This window comes from Microchirus variegatus, assembly GCF_963457635.1.
Source record: "Microchirus variegatus genome assembly, chromosome: 2".
NCBI classification, from domain to species: Eukaryota; Metazoa; Chordata; class Actinopteri; order Pleuronectiformes; family Soleidae; genus Microchirus; species Microchirus variegatus.
This window is the reverse complement of record NC_139803.1, coordinates 36,300,346-36,320,158: the sequence shown is the minus strand read 5'-3', so window position 1 is coordinate 36,320,158 and position 19,813 is coordinate 36,300,346. Positions and strand designations below refer to the sequence as shown.

General features: G+C 40.4%; 1 protein-coding gene across 3 annotated transcripts; it reads right to left on the bottom strand.

Moving 5' to 3' along the window:
• Positions 1-663: 663 nt before the first annotated feature.
• Positions 664-17,073, bottom strand: LOC310944157 (guanine nucleotide-binding protein G(I)/G(S)/G(O) subunit gamma-2). Of its 3 annotated transcripts, none has more exons than XM_083909859.1 (4): positions 16,888-17,073; positions 6,008-6,084; positions 2,325-2,445; positions 664-1,605 (listed from the first exon to the last, which is right to left on the bottom strand). In XM_083909859.1, the coding sequence occupies exons 3-4, from the start codon at positions 2,409-2,411 to the stop codon at positions 1,477-1,479; spliced, it is 216 nt and encodes a 71-aa protein (XP_083765985.1). In that variant the 5' UTR covers positions 2,412-2,445; positions 6,008-6,084; positions 16,888-17,073; the 3' UTR covers positions 664-1,476. The 3 variants fall into 3 exon arrangements, with proteins under 3 accessions (XP_083765985.1, XP_083765983.1, XP_083765984.1); XM_083909857.1 differs by lacking the exon at positions 16,888-17,073 and adding an exon at positions 7,800-7,842; XM_083909858.1 differs by lacking the exon at positions 16,888-17,073 and adding an exon at positions 7,390-7,778.
• Between the last annotated feature and the right edge of the window lie 2,740 nt (positions 17,074-19,813).

Sequence of the window (19,813 nt, the reverse complement as noted above, 5' to 3'; positions counted from 1 at the left end):
TCTCTTGCAGGAGGATGGCGACAGGAGGTAAAACAGAGCCGTTGATTCAGTCGGTGATGCAAGAGACACTCATCTTGATCCAATTGGCACAATTGCAATGTGCAACAATCTAATCAGAACCAGATACTTTATTTGAAATTCTCAAAGTTTGGATCGTTTTCAAAAATGCAAACTTGATGTCAGTGAGAATTCCAATTAACTTTATATCATGCTTTATATTTACTTTAAGGATGTTTTCACATGATGCAGCAACACTCTATTATTGGACTATTTTTGCTCAAATAATTTTGATGGAAAGCTAATTTTCTTACAAATTAATGTTTTTAAAAACTTAAATGAACTCCTGTTTAGTTTTTTTAGTGTAGCTACATCAACATATTTCAAACTATAAGTCAAAAAAGCTGATGCTTCCCCCAGTTAATGATCCAATTGGTGTCTAAGTATTGTTTTAAGAGCTGCAGCAATTGACAGAGATGTTATAGCAACAAAGTCATTTCTTCCTCGTTGAGTCCAGACTGAGTCATTCTTATTTTAATATTTTCTGGCACTTCCACACGGAGGCCGACCCCTTGGTTCATACAATCTCCACATGAAAGGAAAGAGAGACGAGCCTTTGTTCATTTCATGCACGTAGTTAATGATACAAACACAAACATCCAGAACTCACAGCACAGCACAGTTTACTTGCTAGTCATTTTATACAAAGAGTAGAAAGAGGGTTTGTATCTGAAGGAGACAAACTGCATCACATTTGCCAGATAGATGTTGATACACAGAGACTGATTTTTCAGAAAGGTTTTTGAAAAGAGAATCACAGAGTCCAATGTTTCAAACATCCCATTAAAAAAGCTTTCACTAACCTGTTGGTGTAAATAAAAAAAGTTGACAGAGCTGTTTCAGTAATCACGTACAGTTATAGAAAGATATCTAGGTGGTAGGTAAAGTTGAAGTCAACGTAAAATAAACAACTTAAAAACATTCCAATACTTAGGTGGCATCTAGTGGAAGGCATTTATTTTTTCGGTCTCCACAAGCCATTAAACAGAAAGTTTGGAAGTCCAAAAAGAACCACAAAATATTGTTTTATTCTCATTGTATCGTATTTTTTGTTTGTTTGTTTTGTACACATCAAAACCTGAAGACTTTTTAGGTTGACTGGATGTCTTTCAAGTCTCTGGGTTATCATCACACTCGTCATCATCAATCACTATCATCCCTTTTGTATCATCTAAAAAAAAAAAAGCACAGACCCCTTCAACATGCTGCAACACTCCCTCGACAAAGCAATCACAACCCCTTTAATGGTTACACGTTAACTCTGTGGTTTTTAATTTTTTGCACTCTTACGGTGCCGCTCAAGAAAGGGGGGGGAGGGGCAACGATCGCCGTGCCCTCCGACTAAAAGATTTCTACGTATTTTGAACGTCCGCGTTCAAAGTCCCACACTGAGCAGACTGCTGAAGGGCCATGTCGGGTTTACAGAATGGCACAGAAGAACTTCTTCTCCCTGAACGGGTTCTCCGACGCTGGAACCGGCGATAGCAGTGGGTCCTCTTTGGCATGAGCTTCGCAGTACGACATTAAGTCCGCTGCTGCTTTTGACACCTGGGTTTAAAACAAAAACACATTTATATGCACAAGGTTAAAGACACACATTACATTTAGGAAAATACGTTTTTTTTTTCTTGCTAAGAAGATCAAGCAAAAGACTGTAAATGGGGAAAAGAATATCAAAAAGAACGTCATGTAAACACGTTAGTCCGACTAAAATCGAGCTAGTCTTAGTCGGACTAACATACCTGGATAATGTGATTCATAGTTCGATTACTCCTGCATGAATCCACTTAGTCGGAAGTTTGTGTAGAACTCTTCGCAGACTTCCGCTCTTCCGGATACTATTGCCCTCGCCTGCATTCTCGTATTTTTTAGGGACAAAGCTGAGCTCCACGAGACAACAATTACAGGAATTTATCAGTCTGACGTCAGATACCCTGCAGAAGTCAACATTGCGTGTTTCATCTCCTGTACTGAGACTGAGGTGGACCACAAAAACATGAGTGAGTCATCTTTTTTCACACTTTGCCAACTCATAGGGCCTCCAGAGTCCCAAATATGAGTATCAAATTGATTAAAAAGTTGATTTTGCATATTTTGGCCCCCTTAAAAAGCCACCAGTATGTCAATAATTTCATATTATAAGTTGGGTATTTGTCAGGCTTGCGCACAAAACTGAAGGTGTGACACGTGTCAGATCCCAGTCGGATTTGTTCAATATCGTCTCGAACTCAGTTGCCCACACCTAAAAAGAAAATGTGTCAACTCACCTTTATCCTGTCAATGTTGGCCTCCATCTTCAGCTGCTCCACCAGCTTCCTGGCTTGTGCAATACTGGCTGTGTTATTGCTCGCCATGGGCGCGATCAGTCAGTCAGGTCTCGTGTGTTCTCTACATGGAGGAGAAGAAGAGGAGGAGGAGGAGGAGGAGGAGGGTTACACATCCAAAACACTGTAATTCACACACAGTGTGTCGCTGATGAAGTCAAGCACTATAATACTGCGGGCAATGGGCATGCAAAGCAGAGACGAGTGCAACTAACAGATACTCTGTTTATTATCACATGCCTGTGAACACACACACACACACACACACTGCACACACGTGCGTACACAATCAGGCATATTATTTATGGTGTCAGTTGCTAGGCAGCCCATGACAGTGAAGGGAGGGGGCAGAGAAGGTGGGAGGAGAGCGAGGAGGCAGAGCTTTGTCAAGCACTATATTTACAACAGATAAGTAACATTACTGGTGTCGGAGATATAAACTCTTCATTCGCTCTCATCGTGGAACTAAACCTCAAGTGAAAACAAGTACAGGTATCTACTGATGTTATTTGTTGATCCAGGTTTAGTACTGAGAAGCATTGGGCTTGTACATGTTGTGATAAAAAAAAATCAATGCATCTACTGCCTCTCTGATCAAACACAAGTCATCTTTTTGGGAAGCAGATGTAAACACAAAGTGTATAGAGGCCCATTTCCAGTGTTCTAATGGTACATTGTGTTTGCTAACCACGTTAGAAGGCTATTGGATGATTAGAAAACCCTTGAAAACCCTTGTGCAATAATGTTAGCACAGCTGAAAACAAAAAAAGCTGGTTCTTCGACGAAAGGGCAAAATTATTATTTTGAATAAAAATGTCTAATCTTGTTAGAAATATCAAACGTTAACAGGACATTTACAATTATTTTGTCAGATGTTAACGGGGAAAGCGTGAGGAAGGTGGAGTTCCAGGCGGACAGCGACGATGATCCATTGTGCCGACCCCAAAAGGGAGAAGCTGCATGAAGAATAATTTACTTCTGACGATTTTATAACAACCTTGTGTAATTGTGCTCTATAAATAGTAATGATTATTTTCATCTATTGCTTGTCAAATTCGTCACCTGGCAGTTTTGGTAAACAGCTTTAGTTTCATGTCCTCACTTGCTTCTGTGCCTCTTTGACAGAATGGATGGAGCTGCGGGCGCTCTAACACACACCATCATCCTTGGTGTGTGATCAATCTGTGCCTGTGCCACCCTCCTCCCTCCTGCATGCACTGTGGTACGACTCAGTGTGAGGTCAACACTGATCTCAGCAAGGTGCTGGAGCTGAGCATGAATATTGATGATCCACGGTGGCACATCTGCTCATCAGGCTGCTAAACCGCCGCAGGAATCTCTGGTGTCACACGACCTGAACCCTGATGACCTGATGGGCTTGATTAATCAAAAGCTCAGCACAGGGTCACCGGTTACAGTTTGTCTTTTTTACATGACACCTTTATTTATCAACGTTTGCCAACAAGCCTTCCACCATCTACAGAGTCCCAAAAATAAGTATTACAATTATTAAAAAGCTGATTTTGCATAATATTTCCCTTTTAATAATATCAAGTCATCTCAAAATGTATCTTCAACTCGTTTTTTAACCTGCATAAAACTAAAATTAACAATGGAAACTTTGTCATTGTCCAGCGGGTCTTCATCCATCCGTCATCTTTAGCAGGGGTCACAGCTGACATAAGGAGAACAGGATGGTACGTCCTGGACTAGTTTTCCAATTAACCTAACCTTTATCTGCATGTCTTTGGGCTGTGACAGGAGGTCGTTGATAAACCGAGCTCACATGTGGAGAACAGGAAAGCTCAGAAAAAACACAAAAGGACTCATGCACCATTGCTTACCATCACTACATCCCTAATGACAAACACACTCATTCTAAGCAAGAAAGCTGTAATAATTCACATTCACGAAGCTAGAACCAGACAGTTTTCACTCACATTTTTTAATCTCAACAATGTGCTGGCTTACTAAGCAACTGAATGTTCTGAACGTCTTCAGTGGGTGGCACTATAGTGTTTCTATATTCAGTATGGCTTATATTTTAAGCCCTATCACTCTTAAATAACTGGAAATAGTTTTTAAACACAAGATAAGGTGAACATTTACGGTATTTATAAGGCTGAAACCTCCTCCAAAACTGAACTGGAGTATCTCGAACTGACGTCAGGGTAAACCAAGTGACAGGGTGAGGAAGATTCATGAGCATAACCTGAAGCAGACTGAGCAGTTTGAATAAACACTGTTTTACATTCAGTGCAGCTGGGGGTTCCTGTTTGCTCTCGCGCACACAAGAGTTTCACCTTTTATGGTGATTGTGCCTAAACTCAAACTGAGGTGCACTACTTTATTGTCATTAAGGTGTTGTGTCATTAAAGCTGAAACTGGGCTAAATGAATTAACAACATGCCCCAGTTGTTACTCTGAAAAAGTGTGTACATATTATTGGTTATAAAAAGCAGAAGGACCTTCTGTGAATAGATTTTTTAATGACTTCCTGTCAACAACCTCCATGTTTGTAGGGTTAAAATGCATTAATCTGGGCTCCCTGTGTGAAAGCCATATGCCTGTTTTCCTGCTTTACCTTACAAATGGTACAGTACAGTGTATCTCAAGAAATCAGATTTTAGGTTGAAGTTGAATTATGTCATTTTAAAGGAACTTTTAGGAAAAGTTTTGCACAATTATCTTGTGACTCCTGCCTGAAAACCTTGGATTTGTCCCTCGCCAAAAACAAAAATAGGCTGGTGACTTTTTCCAAGGGCATGACTGAGAACTCTGAGTAGAAATTAGTCTTTGTCGAGGTTTCGAGGCCATAATATTGTTTCAACACCCAGGGGAGATGTCAAAACAGGCCAGCGTATCACCAGACTATTGATAGGGATAGATGTCACGCTTTAAGGTTTCTGGGATGTCGACAAAAAAAAACTAGGTCTTTGGTTTTTACGGAACATGATCAGACCTAAGGACAATAGCCTATTTTTTTTTTTTTATTTGTAAAACTGACACAGACACGTGATGAATTTAGTAAACACTATTAAAGAAAATGTAAAACATGTCTTCAGGGGCTGGACGACAAAGTAAAGTTGAAGATTTAGTTCTTACTAAGAAAAAAATAAAGAAGATATCTAAATATTAGCTATATAACAGAGCTGTCACTACATCCCAGATTTTCCTGTTGAGTATCAGTGGAGCATGCAAAATTCCACTGTGACATTTGTATATCAAGAGAGGGAGGTTTGGCAAGCAGAGGAAGTAGCTGGTGCCTGGGAGGCAAATTCAAGGGTTAAAAATGAAGAATAAACTGAATCTATTGTGGCTAGTCCTTTTAGCTTCAGACGATGGCTTTTTAATTCTTTTAAGAGAGATTTATTTTCCTGTTACTCTCTACAACATAACCTAATGCACTTCCTTCCTTCCTTCCTATCTGCTCAAAATACCACTCCGAGATGTTACACAAGGTGTCAACATGCTTCCTTGCCGTTGCAGTTTGTACCAGTTTCCGAGCAGAAAGAAGACCCTGTCATAACTGTGTCCACTCATAATATTCCGAAACAGGTCTCTGCCTCCTCTGCTCTGATCGTGCTGCACGGCCTCCCCCCCCCCTTCGTCTTGACTTGATTTACCTTGTCTGCTCACTCCTCCGCGCTCAGGCCCGCTGTCTGCCTGCACTTCAGTCAGCAGTTTGTGTCCGCCTCGCTCTCTGCAAACAGGAGACACAGGAGATAAAGACGGCGGACAGTGACATTTAGAGGCTGATCAGAGAAAGAAGATCTCCACACTTTTAGTCCTACATTCCAGGTAAATTATACAGTGTGTGTGAGCGTATGTGTGATTTGTGTGCGGCCTCTGAGCACTGTGTGTCAGAATGTCAAAGCTCGCTCTCACAAACATTAAGACTCGAGGACAAACTCTGACAGAGAACCAAAACAAACTACAGTCTTAATCAATGGTTATATAAAGTCCAACATTTAGACAACATTCTTTGGGGAATTATTTATATAATTTACTTGTCTGAAATCACACAAGAGTCATATTGTTAGGTTAGTATATAAAGACAAGAAATGGTTTCACAACTATGAAGAGAAAGGTGATCTGCATTGTGTTTTTGTTAATAGCAAGAACAAAAAGACACCGAAAACAACTGCTTATTCGTCACTCGGTTGTGTTTGTGTCACGTTTGTAAACGATGTCAATGTAGTTTGGTTCCGTGCAGGCGTGCCATGACGACTACAAGCAGCAGCTGCTTAGATTAGCTTGGTCAAGACTGGTCCGGAATTATATTGCATTCCAGTTGTGTACGACATCACACCTGAGTCCAGTTTCCACAGGTCTCCACAGACCAGATAGATACTGTCCCAATTAGTGACAGAAATGGTTCTTTGACAAGGCTACTACAATAAAATACACTGCATTCAACACACTCAAAAACAAAACAGTAAAATACAACACATTCAACACTCTCAAGACACTTTCACACTCACAAAATAAAAACAATAAAATAGGAAATAGTTCAAATGTGTATAACGAGATGCTATAGCTAGGTAACTAGCAAGATAATCTGGTCAATCTGACAAAAACTTTATACTGTGTTTCATATATAAAAAAAAATACAGCAACACACACCAGTAGGACAGTACTGAGTCTACAACTTATTATACAAAACGACAAAAAAAACAACATTTAAATGAGATCTAAACATGCTACAATCCATGGACGCTGAAGCAGCCATCTTGTGTTGTGAACACGAGGTATGAAGAGCTCAAATGTGTTAATGGCCTGAAATTACAACTTCAAAGGGCGCTTCTTATTGAAATTCCCCTCTCATAAATAGGAAATTATGACTTTCAAGTAAAGTCCAGCATTTAAATAATACAAAATGTAGCTCTGAGCCTTGTTACCTTTTTTTAATCCCTTTACCATGCTAAAATAAGCTAAGCTATCTGACAGCACTCTCCAGTCACTGAATGCACTGTACAGAAACAAGAGTTGTATCACTCTCTCTTACGTTTTGCAAGAAAGTGAATATTTGCATTTCCCAAAATGTCAAACGAGTTGCGCGTCTGTTGGTGGCGACCTCTTCACCTCTCTTCCTCTTCTTCCTCTCTATCTGTCCGTGTGTCTGTCTTCCTCTGGTTCAACAGATTCATTCTCGGTGCATCTGTGACTCTGCAGCTCGGTTTTTCTGCTGCTTCTGACAAATGGGCCAATTACCCTGCATGAGCAGATCTGCCGAGGAAGGGAATTCCAGCCCTCGTAAATCACGGGCAGCACGAAACATTAAAGCGATGTTACATTGAAGCATCCATTAACAAAACCTCGCCAACAGCGGCCAAACCTCTGAGCTCGAGTATTTTAGAGACAGCGAAACTGCTTAGAGATTAAAAAGTAAATAAAAGAGAAGGCAGCAGCTCTTACTGCAGTGCACCGTCACCAGTCCTCATCCAGCGTGGAGTCATTAATCTCCACTTTTAGACAGGCTCAGATGACAAACAGTCACATGGGTCTGTCACTTGTTGCCAAGTTTTTATTTGCTCAGAGCATGTTCTCACCCAGGGACATCCTGCTCGTCACTCAGCAGACTCACATTTGCAACCAAGAGATTCTCATCGAAAATAAATATCCTACTGGATTTCTTGGTTGTTTGACAATTTGTACAGTATGTTTGACATCTGAAACGTCCTATTCTGAAGCAGCACATGCGCCGTCATTGAAATAACACAGTTATGGTGTTAGTCTGACTGAAACCAGACTTTAAAAAATACATGTAAACATGTTAAGTCTGAATAAAATTGTACTTAATTGGATTTCGCCGACTAACACACACAGATAATGTGATTGGGAGTTGAGTCATTACTGCATGTATACCTTCAGTCAGACTGAAGGCCGCCCTGGCTAATACTCGCAAATAATACAAGAAGCTAGAACACAGACGAATAAAAACAACAAGAAAAATGAGGCAAAATTCAAGCTAATAGATTTATAAAAAGTAAAAATTATATAAATAAATAAATAAAAGATATTCTTTAGTTAATGCATGGTAAGACTTGAAAGGGTGCTCAACACCATCATCACCAGCTACACTGGAATCCATACTAACAACTTTCGCCACCTAGTGGAGCGGAGGTGCCCACACTTCTTGAATACTTTTTATTGCTTTTTATTTTTATTTCTTGTGTATTTTGTAAATATTTAAAAAAAAATCTTGAATCTTGAATCTGAATGGCGTAATCGACCACAACTTGACTGGGTATGGAAAAATACTGTGTGATAGAAAAAAAAATCCTGACTGCAATTTTCTTTCTTTGTTTTTTTCCTCTCCACTCTCGATCAGTTTTCTGAGTGTTGTGGGAATAAGACAAAAAAGCAAAGCAAATCTTAAAAAAAAAAAAAAAAAAAAAATCCTGCTGAATCTGACCGTCTTCATACAGTGTCTGTGTCATCATATTTATGTTACACAGCATGCAAGATGAAGAAACAAGCTTTAGCAATATTGTTCTCTTCTTTATGCCGGCAAAGCATCTTTATCTAAACTATACTGAGGAGAAAAAAGGACAGGAATATCCATTATGTGATGTGCCCGGTGATCCGTTTCTATCCTGTGCCTTCTGCTCCCCATCCCTCCCTCTGTGGTCGACAGGTGTTCAATGATGAGACTAAAACACCCCCAACAAGCTCCGTCCTCCTGCCAACACCACCAAATCAATCCGACCCCCTCTGCCATCCGTACCCTGCCATTTGGAGCTGTTTTGAACCCCTTCCTCCTGACTTTTCAGGGGGCCTGTTTTCATGACGAGGCTCTCCACAGATGTGATTATAGCTGCTGCTCGGCTCGGGGTGTCGCTGACTTAAAGGGTGATTATGCGCAACAGGAAACATCCTGGTGAGAAAATATAATTCCTGGCCTGTCGAGAGTGACGATCTCTCACGTACTCCCACACACGCCGACTCTCAGCTTGGTTGAGCCGTCCCTCTTTCACCCCCTTTCTCTTCCTGTAGCGCACACCTTATTATCCTGTCCTTTTTTCTTTTACACCATACAAAGAGAAAATTACAGCAGCCAGGCAGGGAGTGTTTCGTCCTATGTGATGGCCAGAGTGTGAAATCGGAGTGTGGTAATTAAAAATCGGTCCCTGGCTCAGCCATCTGGACCCTAGAGAGTCAGCTATTAACCTGTGAGGGTGTGCATGGACGGAGGAGGGAGAATGGGTCTATGTTTGAAATCTATTTTCTGACCATTTGCTTATTGTTGCTGTATTTGCTAATCTTACAATTCATTCACAACACATGATGGAGCTAGCTAGATATGCCACAGTCAAACCGAACAATGGCAAACTTTAGATCAATTAGAAATCCTGAAAACTTGTGTTAATCACCAACAGTTAGCACAGAAATGTCTAAAATCTCAATATTTAACAGAGGAGTCTGGTGAACGATTCTGTGAACAAATCTTTTTAATTAAATGTGCCATATGTAAGAATGTGGACGAAAACGGTTACTACATTCTAGTTCAAAATACCGGGGTCTTTTAGGTTTCGTTTTCTGGCGTAACTGGCAACCCGTGGTTGCTCGGCAGCTGAGACTCTGACTGCATTGATTGGTAGACGGCGGTAGGTGGCGCCACATGCCAAAGCATGATTTCAAAACATAAATATGATTTGCAGTCTGCAAAATATTTTTTTTAATGCAAATATGTTGTCTGTACTGTTGTTGTTGGTGAGTTCAGTTTGTTATATGAACATTATTCCTGAGTCTCTGTGGCATTTTATGGCCAGTTGCTTTAGATTTATTACATAATGCACCTTTAACTGATTCAAATGATTTAGTACATCCAAAACAACTGCTTTGACCGTCACTAGTTTCATGCAGCTGTGCCATGCTGACTCCGATGGTTACATCAGGTGCATGAGGGAATACATGACAATAAGCATCCTTAATAGAGCTGATCCATTAATCTATTTCAAATGGAAACAAAGCAATTAGTAAATCCCAAATTGTGCCATAAGTGAATGACAAAACTATTTCAGTGTAAGAGATTGTTTCAAGCATGGTCCTCATCATTTAATATAATAAAAAAAAAAACAACAACAAAGAATTCAAGATTTCTTTTTGTTAAAAAATATAATTCATACATGTCGGAAGCAAGATCTATTTTTAGTTTGTCCACTTTGCAAAAGAATTTAGCTTTATAATGGGCCGTTATGGTGATGTTTCATTGTGTTTTAAATCTAGTAACATTGAGAATATTGAACAGAAACCTCTGTTCCAAATTAACTCGAAAGTTCAATGTCTGTCAGAACAAAATTAGATATTTCCAAAGCCATGATCTGGAGGATAAAAAACATTCTGTAGTGGATGAAATGCCAGTCATACAGAGAAGACTATCATGTTTCACCTTGAACAACATAAGAGAAAACGTGTTTCACATCGGAAACTATGAGTTTGGTGATAAGTGTTAAGTTTTCTCAGATAATGCTACTCGAGTATAATTTCCCCCCAAATCTATACACAGCAGCAAAGATCTGATAATGTTTACCCACCAGCTCCCACACAGTACCACATACTACACAGTCGGTGTGCTAACTGTTACTGACGTTCTATGTTGGCAAGCTTGACAGCATTTTTAAGTGATGAGAGTGAAATATTAATAATTTTTACCCATTCACAATTAATCCTGATGATAGGAATTCACTGTGTGATGAAATGACATATCATTGCATCGCTACAGTCTGCTTTTCTATGTTTGAGGTTAAATAAAAGGTCAGTGCAGAGTTTTGTTGACGGCTGTTGTGGGTTTTTCTAACTCATGGTCTTAATTCCTAAAAAGCTTCTGCACAGCACTAGATAAAAGATGGTAGATGCTACTTTATTTATCACACAAATGAACCTCCTGACTCTAATGTTGTTGCCAATCGAGCTGAAACTGAACTTTTCTGTGCTGAGTGAGTCTTTCTGTTTTGAACTCTGTGTTTTTACTCCAAAACCCACAAAATAAATCCAGACCCTCCCTGTGGATTTTCAGTAATTCATTACTTGTTAAAAAGACAATGTTGTAGTTGAGCATTCGCACGTTACAGCACTCGCACGCACACATCTGAGCCCTCGCAGTGTGACTGAGTGACCATACCATCCTCATCGCGTCACGGGACAATGAACTACACTCTGCGATGTCACTGTGAAACAAGAGGCAGTGAAGGGCACGCTCGGCTGGGCAAAGATTTACAGAGTCGTAAACTGATAGGAGAGAGTGCACGAGAACGAGATAAAAATGAAGAAAAACCGGAAACAGTGGAGGGAAAAAAAAGAGTTTAGCAGGAAGATAAAAGAGGTGGTAATATCCTCTTCCTGAGTCTTTTATGGCGACCGCAGCTAAGGAGAAGTAATATAAAACTGACCTCTGGTGTTATTAATGAGCACTATCACCGGGATATTGACTATTGACTGTAATATAGCACGGATCCTTGCCCTTGAATAAGAGAAAGGACGCTGCTCCCTCTGTGCACACAAACACAAAGTGAACGCGATGGGGGACACAGAGAGCAGAGCTGTCAGGCAATCATGGACTTTAAAAGTGACAGCTGAGCCTCTTCCTCCATCGCTCTTTCTGAACGTAACGAGCACAGGACTCGCATCAACACCCACTCCATGGGAATGTGGAACATTTAGAAAAGTTCTAATTGCCTTATATTTATCATCTGCAGCCTGTTAGGAAGATTAGAGTGTATCTACTACGCTGACGGCAACTATAACAGCATCACAGTGGTTTGGATCCACACCGTGTGTGGGAGGAAAGCCTTTGTCTCATTCATGATTTACTTGAACTTCATATTTATGAAATTATTGGCCATATATATATATTATATATATATAAATATATGCACCAAACTTCAGCATTTTCACATTACAGGTTACATATTCATGGCTACTTATATATATATATATATATATATATATATATATATATATATACACACATATATATATATATATATATACATATATATATATATATATACATATATATATATATATATACATATATATATATATATATACATATATATATATATATATATATATATATATATATATATATACATATATATATATATATATACATATATATATATATATATATATATATATACATATATATATATATATATATACATATATACATATATACATATATATATATATATATATATATACTTATATATAATTCCATGGTAACATTTCAGCACACATGATGATCTGGTGACATGTCAAGCCTGCCTCTGCCAGCTGGGACCAGCTCCTGCTCACATACATGACCCTGAACAGGATAAATGGTATGTGCATAACGTCAATCAAGTCATCTGAGAGACGAAATTGACTGTGGCACCTCTCCGAAGACTCAGTTTACAGCCTTGGGGGAAATCTGGCCCGTGATGGGAGAATTCGACCAATCACAGGACAATCCAAAGAGAATTGAAGAAGCCTCTTGGGGTCTCTTCTATTCTACAATTAGTTTCCACTTCCGCATTTATGTAGAGTTCCGCTAAGGTCTGCATGATGTACATTTTGTAATCTGTCCAACACTTTCCAGTCCAGTTAGTGGTACTCGCTTGTTTTGGTCAAATGAGACAATGAAGAAGATGGTAACCATGAGAACTTGAGGTTACATGAGGAAGTGTATTGGTACCTACGCATGTACAACTTGGCCCTAAAAAGCAAAAAAGTACACGTGTGTTGAATTCTAGATCAATGCAGACCCTGATTTAAGAATGAATGTACACATGTGGAAAATACCCCGTTGTGGAAAGATTATTATTCCAGCATTGGTAACAGGTGGCGACACAACAAAGAAAACTAAAAAAGGTCTAAAAGAGTCAGAAAGAGAGGTGGAGAATAAAGACAATCTCCTACTTGGTTAAGAGAGAGCTCCTTCATTCTACACAAATATTGTTTAAAGAATAACAGAAAAATGCACCACTGCTGGTGATTAAATCCAAATAAAATCCAGTATTAACACCAATATCTTTTCTCAGAGCTATTTATAGTTTCTATTTGGTCTCACCTCTTGCTGCTGCTTCTCGGTCAGACCACCGCCACCACCCGCAATCATTTGATTAGCACGGACATCTGTGCCACCCCCAGCATGCCCTGCCCATACTGCAATCTTCGAGGTTGTGTCGTGTGTGAGTGTGTATGCATATGACATGTGTGCGCGCTGAGGGTTAATTTAGGTCCCAGAAGGGGGGGAGGGGAGAAGGCAGTGGCCCAGGAAATGATGCATCTCCTGGGAGTCAAGGAGGCAGCGGGGAGGATGCTGATTGCTCCAGGGAGGGCAAATGTGGTCTATTATGTTTATTAAATCAAACGTTATAGGATCAGCATGTTTCTTCTTTGTTGGATTAAAGCAAGTGACCGAGTGCGTTTTCTTTTCCTCAAACGTTTAAAGACTCGTGCTGTGTAACCTTTGATATGCGTGTTATGTAACAGCAGTGGAGTTAGTGGGGTAGAAACAATGCATAGCAATGCTACCACAGGAGCAGCTATAGAGCTTTGGCAGCACCCAGAAACAGCACATGTGCTTTTGTGAGACCAGGGTGGAAAATGAACACCAACTCAAAGTCAGATAATACTAGTGATGGTTGTTTTGAATTCCCCTGGCCACTTCGGCAAGAAATCAGCAGCTTCTTTTCCACTGTGGAAATCATATCTGGAAGTGGCTGGTGTGGTTGCCAAATTAAAAAAAAGCTAGCTTCCTGCTCCATGCCACAAATGACGAGTTTGATGCATTAATCGCACCACTGTGAGCGATCGTGATGAGGAATTAGCAGGATGTTTCGTTTGCATTTGAGTCAGGACCCATAAACTTACTTTTCCTCTGGATTCAATCAGCATGCCAAGAATAACATGGTCAGCGTCCTGGGCTGTTAATAATATTACAAACATCCGGGCTTGTTTAGATTCTACCCGAGTGTGAGTGTGCCTCTGTGAGAGTTTCAGATCCTGATTTGCTTTAACTGGTTGAAAAGAAATGAAAGTGTATCTGGTTTAGCCAGAATGCAACAGATAGAGATCTGCATTTACAGACTTGCAGTCAATGCAGTTTGTCACTTATCTCTTATTTGTTCTCAATGGCCTGAGACCTTTTTTGGGAATTGGTTGGACGGGACTTTATTAGACTTGGATAAGCATGTAAAATGACACATTTTTGCATTTGGTCCTGATGAGACTTACTAAAAGTTTATTTGGAAAAGTCTCAGTACTTCATTTCTATTTGTTTCAAAAGACTTAAAACAGGTCAAGTGGACTTGAGTGTTGGACCAGAGTTGATCAGACTTAAGTCAGATACAAAGAGCTCTCCAGACTCCAGACTACTGGATTCCGCAGCTGTGAGAACTGATTATTTAAAGACTTGGCTCAAGGCTTGAAAATAAAAATATTCAAGAGTCACATTTTGCCCTCACGGACTTCAGCCAATTTCTGAGACCCAGTTGGGTTGATGCCAAAAACAAACCAAAAAACTGGTGAGGTACATAAATTGGATTTAAATTAGAATTAGGACACAAAAATGAGGACTTGGTACTGACTGCTGTGAGACCATATTTTTGTGGTCTAGATAGGAGTATTTTTTTTGGACCAGATCTTGGATAGTATTTGGTTTGGGGACTTGAGACTAGGACTCGAGAATCAGGATTTCAGACTTAATCTTGGCTTCTGTGTGAATTAACTTGAGAGTCGTCTCACAAAAGATCACATTCAGCTTTGAAATCAAGCTCATGCTCTATGCTATATTGATTCAGGTCTGATCAGAATAAAAATACGGCCATTATAGAGCTGAAATTTGCTATGACTGTACTTGAGACTTGAGGTTTGACTCGGACTTGAGATGTTTGGATTGAAGTCAAGAAAAAAACTATGAATTTTATGAGTATATATATACAAAAAATGAAAAAAAAATGACATTCTAAGATTTGACTTGAACTTGAGGCCTGTCAGACATGAATTGACACTTAACTTCCCCAAAAAAACTTGAGGAGCATGCAAAATATCAAGCACAGAACATTCCAAACAGTAGCCCTGGATGACTCTAAAACAAAACTATGCTTGACTACATTAAAATAAAACACCCAACACTGCTGGAAGCTAACAGGTGCAGTGAGTACCAAGGGTGAGGCCTTCGGTGCAACAACATCCCCTCCTACCTCATCACTCAGCGCTCTAACTGTACATCTCTGTGACGCAAGTGAGTTGTTTTAAAGGTCATGAAGACTTCACACTGAGAAGACTTCAGCCAAAAGATGCTTTTGGGAAGTCCAGCCCTGTGGAGAACTTCTTACAATTTGGCCTGTAATCAAATAACTCTTTTGGTTGAAGGCTGTGAAGGGAGTGGAGCTGTCATGTGGTCAATAAAAACCTGGATGGATACGCAATATTTCCTCCCTTTCCCTCTCTCTGTTTTCCAGCTGTAACACAAAATACTTTCTGTTGTGCTCCAGAAAACTCTCCGGACTCCTGATGTTCCTTGTGCAACACTGGACACGTTGCAGCCTCTCTTACAGTCTAAACACAGGCGCATGTGAAGCCTTGGCGAAGCTCGTCTTCAAGATACATTTCCAGGACGTGAGTTCTTGCGTAATTCTGACTTGCGGTGTGCATTTGTGCAGCACACAACCGCGCGCACACACACGACTGGATGATTTACTGTGAAGTGTGCATGACGATGCTTTCACATGACGAGGTAAGAGTGGGGAACAACGGCACGTCTTGTTCCTTCTCAGTTTTCTTGTGAATGCAAGCCACAGTCAGGGACAGTATGTGTATATGTATCATACAAGCTACAACCTACCCTCCTCTACCACCTCTTCTACCTCCTTCACCTCCTCTCCTTGAACATATGTCTGTTACAGCCAATGCATGGAGCTTGAGTGTGGTCAACCGCTTTCTCCTCATGGTATTGAGGGGGTGAGAGGGTCGAGAATGGCTAGAACACCTCATAAGAGGCGTGTAGGTTTCCTCTCTGGTTCCTTTCTTTTGCATCCCTTCTGTATATGCCACAACCCCCCTTTTTTTTCATCCGTCTCTTTTTCATTTTCCTGCTTGTGCAAATATCCCTCTGAAACAGATGCCCTTAATTCCTCTGGCTCCACATTATAAGATCTGCCCAATCCTGAGGGAAGAAGAGGGAGGGTGGAAGAAGAAGAAGGAGAGAATGGAGCAAGGCAGCCCATTCTCTTATTCACCCTCACATGGACACATGAAGGGGGGTGAGGAAAATAAAGCAGCAGGCAGTTTTTAGAGGTTTTTAGAGGTAGGAGGGGATTCCATGATGCAAAACCATCCAGTGGCATCAATCTCGTCCCTCAAATAATGACAAAATGACAGTGTGGCTATAACCCACCCCCCACCCCCTTCTGGAACACACCCTGTTATGGATGCAATTAACCCAGATGTCACCAAACCAGAAAACCATATATAATACCTGAGCACAAAAATGAAAAAATAAATATCTTACCTTTATTTGATCGTGTGTGTGTGTGCCTCTTTGACTCCTGGGATGCCAAACGTATACGGTCCTGCAGAGTAGTATCCACGCAATTTCCTCGCTATCTGTCACACACAAACACACACACACAGTCTGTCAGTCAGTCAGCAAAGCAAGCGCATACATCCAGCACACACTCCTCTCTCTGTGTGCCTCTACGTCTCTCTCTCTCAGCTGAGATCCTCCCTGCCTCCCTCCTTACTGCTGCTCTGAGTCTCCACCCTTCAGCCAAATGCTCTGGCTGCTAGAAACTACCCACCCCCTCCTCTCTTTTTTTTTTTTCCTCCTCCCTCTTGCTTTCTGTCTTCTTTTTTCTGTTATAAGGACGCACTCCCTCCATCTCTCAAAGGTCCACAGGAAAAAGCCTCAACTGTCTCTTAAACACCTACAGTAAACAAATGCATACCAGGACAGCTGACAGTGTGGACAAGCTGGATTTCCCACTTGATAAATATTCATACTGGCTTCCGCGTCGCCTTCAGCTGCTCATTCTCCCTCCTTCTTGACTCACGTTTTTTGCTTCTGTATATGGTTCCAGACATTGCACGAAAAAGAGGGGGGGGGGGTGGAAGCACTCAACCCTAAACAAGAACAGCAGCGACCTCCAGCATCGCACTGCCAGCATTTGCTCCTGCTGTTGTTGAGAAGACCTCTCGTAGATTACTGTGAACCTTCAAAGATTAAAACAAACAAACAAAACCGCTGTGTCCCTGCAACTTCACATCAAAGCTGCAACAACAACAGCAACAACAACAACACACACACAGGTCGCTATTTCACATTTGAGTCGTAACATAAAGGGTTTTTGTATTAACACATAATACGTATTTAATGATTACTAATAAAGGGCTAGTATGCTACTCATATATGTTAGTAGGCACCTAGTTAATGGTGAAATATTATGTGTTCCCTAATCTAAAGTTTTACCCAAAATAATATTTAAAGATATAATAAAAAAACCTTCATACTACTCTGCGACAAAGCCAGTTGAGGAAAATCTGAAAATTTACATTATGGCACACAATCGTTGATCCACTGCTGCCTCAATTCCCAAGTTAAAAGGTTGTTGTGTAACCTAAGAGTTTGAAATCCTGCATTAAGATTTACTTAAATGACACAAACGAAACAGCAGTGAAACTCCCTTGACCCTGCGAGTAAAAATCAGACATTTTCTCAAAAGGAATTTGCGTGTTGGAGTGAGCAGTGAGCTGTCTCATGGTAAGATTAAACAGTAAACATATTGTTAAGATTGCATACAGTAGTTTATAGTGCCATCTAGAGGAGAGGCTGAAATTTACAACAAAGAACTGCTCCTCTGCTCACCCCCTCCGTTCCCTGAGCACTACGGTATCCGCAGCTGGTCAAATGTCGTCATCGTCGTCTTTCTCCGTGTCAGCAGATGAGGTTCGTGAGGAGAGGGAGAAGGCGAGCTACCACGGCCGTAGCAGACGAAGCGGATCGAGTGGAGGCGGGACTTCTGCTACAAGTAAAGCGACGCTTGATTTGTTCTCTCGCGTTTGTCCTTACAGGCTCCGGTAGAAACATGGCGTCGTGGCAATGCAGTAGCGGCCGGCGACCATGTTATTTTACGTTGACGTTTTGAAACACTACGAAAATGAAACAAAGAATATTATACAGCGACTAGACAATGCAGGAGCACATAATATGTATACAAAAGTGGATTTTGGGTAATATAAACCCATAAATACTACACAGTGTCCCTTTAAATTGGTGTAATTAGAAGAACCTTTTGAAACCTGAACTATCCCTTTAACGCAAGAGTGTTTTTCATCTGCAGGTTTACAGAGCTAATGCTACGTGTCTTCGCCCAGCTGTCTGAAGCCGAAACATCACATTTTCTATGAATCACATTTTCCTCAGCTCCATTCATGCAGATGTAATTCTCCATGAGCCAGTACAGTAACAGTAACAGTTGACTCCAGGGAGCGATGGAGCGATGAGGAGGAAGATGGAGAAATTAGTGAGTCATGGTTCCTGTGGAGGTGGACGTGAAGCCGCTGTCACTAGGACACCGTGGTGATGTTTCCTGTGTCCACTATTCAAGTGTTTCCCAACCTCTGTTGCCTTGACGTCTCCTCAACAGCCTGATTGGCTCAAATACTGTTCATTTTCTTACTGTTGTTATATTTAACATAAAAAACATGTTCCACTTCAAACTCAGAGGTGGAAAGAGTACTGGAATATTCTTCTCATTTAAAAGTACCAATATTTTGATTGAGTACAAGTAACAGTACTAGTCTAAAAAAAGTAGCTTGTTTAAAATGTACTAAAAGTAAAAGCTAACTCACAAATCTCACATTAATTGTTTTTAATTAAAGGCAAACCCTTACAAAAGAAAGTGCTGACAAAATAAAATATGTAAACGTAAATATCTAAATAACGTTTACACATACACATACATATGATCGTTAAAATTAGTCTCTAAAGTAACACCGTTTTTCTTGCCGCGGCACCAGAGACCAGGCATTGTTTACCAGTTAGCTCCGTTAGCGCGCCTACAGTCGAACTGGAGCGGTCTGTTTATCAAAGGAAAAGAGCAGTGCTACAATAACCAGCGTACCTGTGTACTGCGTATGTATGCCTCTGTTTAGGGGGTTACTTTAGAGACTCATTTTAACAATCGTGAACCACATAAACATCACGTCACACGCATCTTTTTCCGGTCAGTCGTCATGGAAACGTATAATGCCTTCACTTTGATGCCGTTAACATGCCCAGCACTCTATTTTTTTTTATGCAGGTGTTTTAAATGTAGCAAAGTACAGTACTTCCAAAAAACATACAACAAAAGTAAAATTAGACATTTTAAAAATGACTTTAAAAAGTACACAAAAAACTCCAACAACAAAGATTAGATTGTGTATTAATATGAATA